General features: G+C 32.6%; 1 protein-coding gene across 1 annotated transcript in view; it reads left to right on the top strand.

Moving 5' to 3' along the window:
* Positions 1–550: 550 nt before the first annotated feature.
* Positions 551–6,000, top strand: part of LOC134542500 (uncharacterized) — a 145,627-nt gene continuing 140,177 nt past the window's right edge. Inside the window, exons 1-2 of the mRNA XM_063386847.1 lie at positions 551–660; positions 3,389–3,518. Of these exons, the coding sequence (XP_063242917.1) occupies positions 3,394–3,518 (125 nt within the window). The 5' untranslated portion in view covers positions 551–660; positions 3,389–3,393. The remainder of the gene's footprint in view (positions 661–3,388; positions 3,519–6,000) is intronic.

The raw sequence follows: 6,000 nt of genomic DNA, 5'->3' as shown, positions 1-6,000 counted from the left end.
TTTATTTCGAAAAGAAAAAAATATTACATTTTTTCACTCATAAGTTTATTCATGGAGTTAAGAATTTTCGGTAGATGATAAGCTGTGAAGTAACGTTTTAACCTTACCACAGACATATTTTCCCGCTTAAATTATTGCGGAAATATTGCTTGATAATGTCTTGTGATGGTTAATAAGCATGCATTTGAATCACTGACATGAATATTAGTCCATTTCATTTTTAAAAACATCATTTAAACTGTTTCCATATCATCGCAAACATTACATTTTAGCTATTGTTTTGGGCGTCTTACCAACATGTCCCAACAATTATATGAGAAAAAAAAACTGCTTCACAAACTTAAAATGTAATAATATAGACGTGGTTAACCTTGAATTTATCTATAATATTAATAATTGTGGTTGTATAATTATTGGTTTTAAGCAGTAATTTTATATTTTGTAGTTAAAAGTGGAGTTATTTTTTTTTCTATTTTTTAAATCGTTAGTTGCTAATGCCTAATATTTGACTGTTGTGTTTAAAGTTTTGTACTCTTTATTCTATGGTGTAAAATTTGAACCGTTAAACTGCGTTGAACAAGTTACGGGTATTAATACGAATTAATTTTGTTATTAATTTTTTATATATGACAGTAATAACACTCAAGCAGTAAAATATTGGTAAGTGTCTTGTTTTAAATTTTTTCTCACAGCTGTAAGTATTTTTTAGTAAGTTTTTGTAATTGTTATGTTTTTATGTTGCGTCAGTTTTGTATTCCGAATGTGTAGTCCTAATTTGGCATATAACCCCATTCGATTGTGGCATATATAAAATTCAAGTACCTACCCATTTACAATAATATTCCTGGCTTTGGTTCAATGCAACAATACTAAAAATGCGATTTTGAAAACAACTATACTGCTAGTCTGAAAGACAGTTTTTTTTTTCTAATGAAAAACATATTTTGCTAGCCGATTTAGTACCTATAGCGCACAGGTGTGTTCACTGGGCGATAGAGCTGTTGCCATGCTGTGGGAAAACTACGGTTATTCTTAAAGTATTGATAAGTTGATATACCATTAGGTACTTGTGACTGCTTCCTTACCTAAATATAGTGAGTGTAAAAATTATTTGTACACTGAGCTTTTTTTACAAAAAATAGTGTATCTCTATCGAAGAATTTGATAAACAAATATAATTTCGTCTTCTCTTCATATGATTGAAAAAAAAACTAATGAATAAGAATTTTTTAGTTTATGGAACAAAGAAATAACTAAATATAGTTATTTCGGGAAGTACATAAAGTATTTGTACATTTTGAGACCAAGGACAACATTCAATGTTAGGTCGGGAACACTGTTCGTTTATTTGTTTACACTTTTGGTTTGTCCTTCCCACCATATCTAATGATGAAAATTCCATCTTTCATTGTTTTTTTTTACTTGTAGAAAATGGGTTTTAAAGAAAAAGAAACCACAGAGGAGGAAAGAAAAAATATTATTAGGCTTCATAATCAATGCAAAAGTCTTGCGCTAATTTCAACGATCATCGGTCAAGCCCGTTCAACAATTCAATCCATAATCAATCAATTTGGCATGCGGAAAACAGTAAAAAATGTGCACATACGTGGTCAACCACACACTCTTTCTTGTACCAATGAAAGATTTATTGTGCGTCTTATTTAAAAAAAAACTATAATATCTGCTCCGACGATTGCTGCTACCATGCAAGATCGAAATACAAAAGTTTCAATTAGTACAGTTTGAAATATCTTGCGGAAATCATTGTCAAGTCATGGTGAAAACTTTTTTGTCAAAAAAAATAATCACGAAAAACAATTTGAATTCATCAAAAAATACAGACATAAAGATTCTCAGATGAAAGTAAATTTAATCTTTTCGGATCAGATGGGAGGCGTACAGTGTGGTAAAAAAAATCTCCGAACTGTGTCCAAGTAATTTGATACAGACTGTCAAACACAGTGGTGGTTTGGTAATGGTGTAAGGGTTTATGAGTGCTGCAGGAGTCGGAAAGTTACATTTATTGATGAAACAATGAACTATAAGATGTACATTAACATTAAAAAAAAAATACCAGCGAGTGCCGAAAAACTTGGACTTGAAAGTAATTTTACATTTCAACAGGACAACGATCCTAAGCACACAGCTTATAATACTAAAAAATTGGCTATTGTATAATGTACCCGGCCAATTGCTTACTCCTCCCCAATCCCCGGACCTAAATCCTATTAAGCATTTTTGGAGTGTTTTAGAAAATTTAATCAGGGAAAGACAAGCTTTGAATTGCGCGGAGTTCGAGGTTTTACAAAAAGAATGGGAATAAATTTCTCCTACCATCACAAAAAATCTTGTTGATTTGATGCCACAAAGACTGCAGCCAGTAATCGATGCGAAAGGATACCCAAAAAAATATTAATTTCATTTTTATAAAGAACAAATGACTGTAGAAATACTTTTTGTACTACCCAAAATCACTTCATTTGGTTATTATTTTTTTTTGAAAAGGAAAATATTCTTATTCGGTGGTTTTTTCATTCAATGTTATCAAGAAAAGAAGAATTGATACCCTTTATTTTTGTTTAATGTATTGTTCGATAGAATTACATTATTTTTTGTAAAAAAGCTCAGTGTAAAAATACTTTTTATACATACTGTATGTGATCCAAGGATGGTAAATATCTTACTTCACGGCTTTTCTGTGTATTGCAGGTGCCGCCACCATTAGTTGTTTACCCATGTTTGTTTTTGTACTTGTTCTAAAGTTCTACAATTATTATGAATGGTCGATTACGTAAGGCTAGCTACATTAAAAATACTTTTAAACTTTGTGGATGGTTGGTTGTGTTAGTACAGATACATTAAAAATACTATAATATATTTATAATGGTTGCTTAGGAATTAAGAATTTAAGATGTAGCTCTCTTGCCCTTCCCAACTGTTCACTTGAATTTACAGTGTTTTTACTGTCACTATACTAAACCAACCAACCGTCAACAATATTTTAAAGTGTTTATAACATTGCTAACCTAAGGTAACATGATTTCCCAGTATTTTTAATGTTGCCATTCTAACTCAACCAATAGTTCTCAATATTTTAAAGTAAGTTTTACGTTGTTAATGTAACCTATGAATTTTTCGTTTCTACATGATTCAAAACACTACTTTAAATGAAGTGTAAAAAAAATTACTTTTTAATTCAATGATATTTTTACTGCCTAAGATTGTTAGTTTTTCTATATTTTTGTTATGTCCAGAACCTTTTGACATACTAAATTAAAACAGCAAGAAGCATCATATACTACAGGATCAATTATACAGCATTATGCCATCAGAATCAAAGGCTAAACGTGGCTGTGTGATACGGAACAATTATCCTTGTTTGTTTCAGTTGTGATGGACGAGAGAGTAGATAAAGTGGCTGGGTTGGGTGTGGAACTCATCGATCTGACTGATGAGACCCTTATGTCTACACCGGTGCCGCAAGCAACTTCCACAGCACAGCGGAAGTTTGCATACAGGTGTGTCTTCAGTTCAAGATTTTATAGTTGAAAATGTCAGCTTCATATTGATTTTTACAGTGTTTTAACTGGTATTGTTATAATCTGTATAAAGACTGTTTCTTGGCAAACTTTGAGTAATATCTGTTTCACGTGTTGCCTAAACCAGATAATTGGGGGGGGGGGGGGGGGGGGGTTAGGTGAAAAACTCACAATTCAAAATAAATAATCCCAACAAACAAATCATAAGATGATATAATGGTCTTGTTCAGGTATAGAACAATTCTAGTTAAAACACACAAGAGGCAGTATAACAACTGACAGTATTTTCATAACAACATACCTAGTAATTGACTTATTTGGATTGAATGAATCAATTACCAAATGTATAAATATTACAGGAGGGTATTAACCACAGAATTAATCACAAAGTACAATATAATAGCAATAAAACAACTCAAGTAAAGCTCATTATTATACAAATACAACTTTAGGCCACAATTCACACATCTTAAACTCTTTAAGAACAGGCCCACTATAGTGTTACGAAATAGTGTTACGAACGCGGGAGACAATGCCACGACACGTTTCAGTAACTGGAGCAGCCACTGACGTCACGCACGCAAAACTTCGGGGATTAGAGCTGCCTGGCCTTGCCACTCCCCTGCCCTTGCGTCCTCCTTCCTGAGCACTGTTTTCTATCCCTGGTATAGAGTTACTTTGAAAAGAACCCATAGAAGTATAATATTGGTTTCACATGTTTTATTTTCACTCTCTATGTTAAATATCTTTGCTGTATTATGAAAGTTAATTGCAACCTTTTTCTCTATGAGTATTTCAATTTGTCTTATACTTTAATTTTATTACTTTCTCGGAGTAAAATTTTATTAAGGCCTTGTTTGGTAATGACCAATGAAAAATTACGTTACCACAATTCTGTATTGTCTCTACGATATAACACTTAATAGATGATAATTCATTGGCAGCTAGATGTGGAATAAATTTTCCTTTTTACATTTTTTTTACGATTTCGAGCAATATATCGCCGAGCAAGAGACAGAATATTGAACTGTTTGAAATTTGGAAAGTGAGTTTTTGTTCAACTTTCGTCCGAGCTAGACTCATTATAGAGCTAAGCTCCAGAAGATAGAGAAAGCTAAATGGAAAGATCGTCGTAAAATTTCAATATTAAGGTAAAGGAGTTTCAGTAGAGAGTTAATATATTTATATGATTTAATTTTTGTCAGCACTACGATGTTTGAGAAGAGGTAGTGACCGCCCTTGACGAATTATACTTCAAGATCGACGTGATACAGGCAATAGTAATTGGCCTTATATTTGAGAGTATATTCAAATCCGATGAAGTAAAAAGAAGAATATCAGTCCCACGACGCGGAAGGAAGGATGCCCGCTACTTAAGGAGACATTACAGATTAGGAGACCCGAGTTCAGCGCCCACATCACCACAATGCTGAAGGAAGGATGCCGGTTTTCTAGAGGAGACAACGCGAACCCCGGACCCTGGAGTGCAGCATCCACCACGACAACGCGGGTCGATCAACGTCTGTTACGAAAAAGAGAGAACCAGGGCCGTGACTAGGGAAAGACCGCAGTGATTGCTTTACCAGTAAGACAGAAGGAGACCACCGATAAGTAATGTATTCTCGATCAGTTCCAAATTGAGACATGGATCACTGAGGTTTGTCTTCCAACCACAAATTACTCGAAGTTGCCCAACAAGGAGTCTGTTTTAATAATTGAGTAAAACTTACAACACTAAGTACCTTATTTCACTAACAAGCCAATCAAAAGGAAATTTTGCATAAGTAAATGATGATGTCTTAGAACGTCAACACAATTAGTTTCATTGAGATATTTTCTTATTTAACTGATATTCAGTAAAAGACAATGTTAATGAGCCAATCGAGTCATGACAATAATAATCAGTTTCAAGACCAGAGGATCCTTTTTGCACTAAAGTAAAGACTGAGACACTAGTTGGCATAAATATTGTTTTTTTAAAAAACAAAACAAAATAGTGATATTTGAATAGCAAGTTGTAATTTATCGTAAAATTTGTTAATCAAACCAAAAAGTATTTACTTTATTGATGTTGAATTTACTTGAACTAAACTAAAGACTCAAATACTAGAGATATCATTTTATAAATAAAAACCAATGATATCACTAAAATATGATATACTGTAATACTTGTAATGTGTGGATATTTGTCTTGTGCAGTGTAAGTTTGCATGTCCATGTAAATAAGTACATTGTCACCATTGAAACACACGTTCAGATACAAGTAAAATAATTTTAAACAGTTTTTCTTTACTTTCAAGTAACTGTCGCTGCAACACTGTTTAAACACTATAATACTTAAATTCTATTCATTCATAGATATTGAAATCACTAGTAGAGTTTTGTAAGAAAGTCAAATTACGTATCAGAAACACCACTTTTATTATTTTTAATATTTATATTATTACTCAAAGAAACTGAT

The sequence above is a fragment of the Bacillus rossius genome (genome assembly GCF_032445375.1).
Source record: "Bacillus rossius redtenbacheri isolate Brsri chromosome 4 unlocalized genomic scaffold, Brsri_v3 Brsri_v3_scf4_2, whole genome shotgun sequence".
In the NCBI taxonomy this organism is placed as follows: domain Eukaryota; kingdom Metazoa; phylum Arthropoda; class Insecta; order Phasmatodea; family Bacillidae; genus Bacillus; species Bacillus rossius.
Note: the sequence above shows the minus strand (reverse complement) of the source record. Positions and strands in the feature narration are given on the sequence as shown.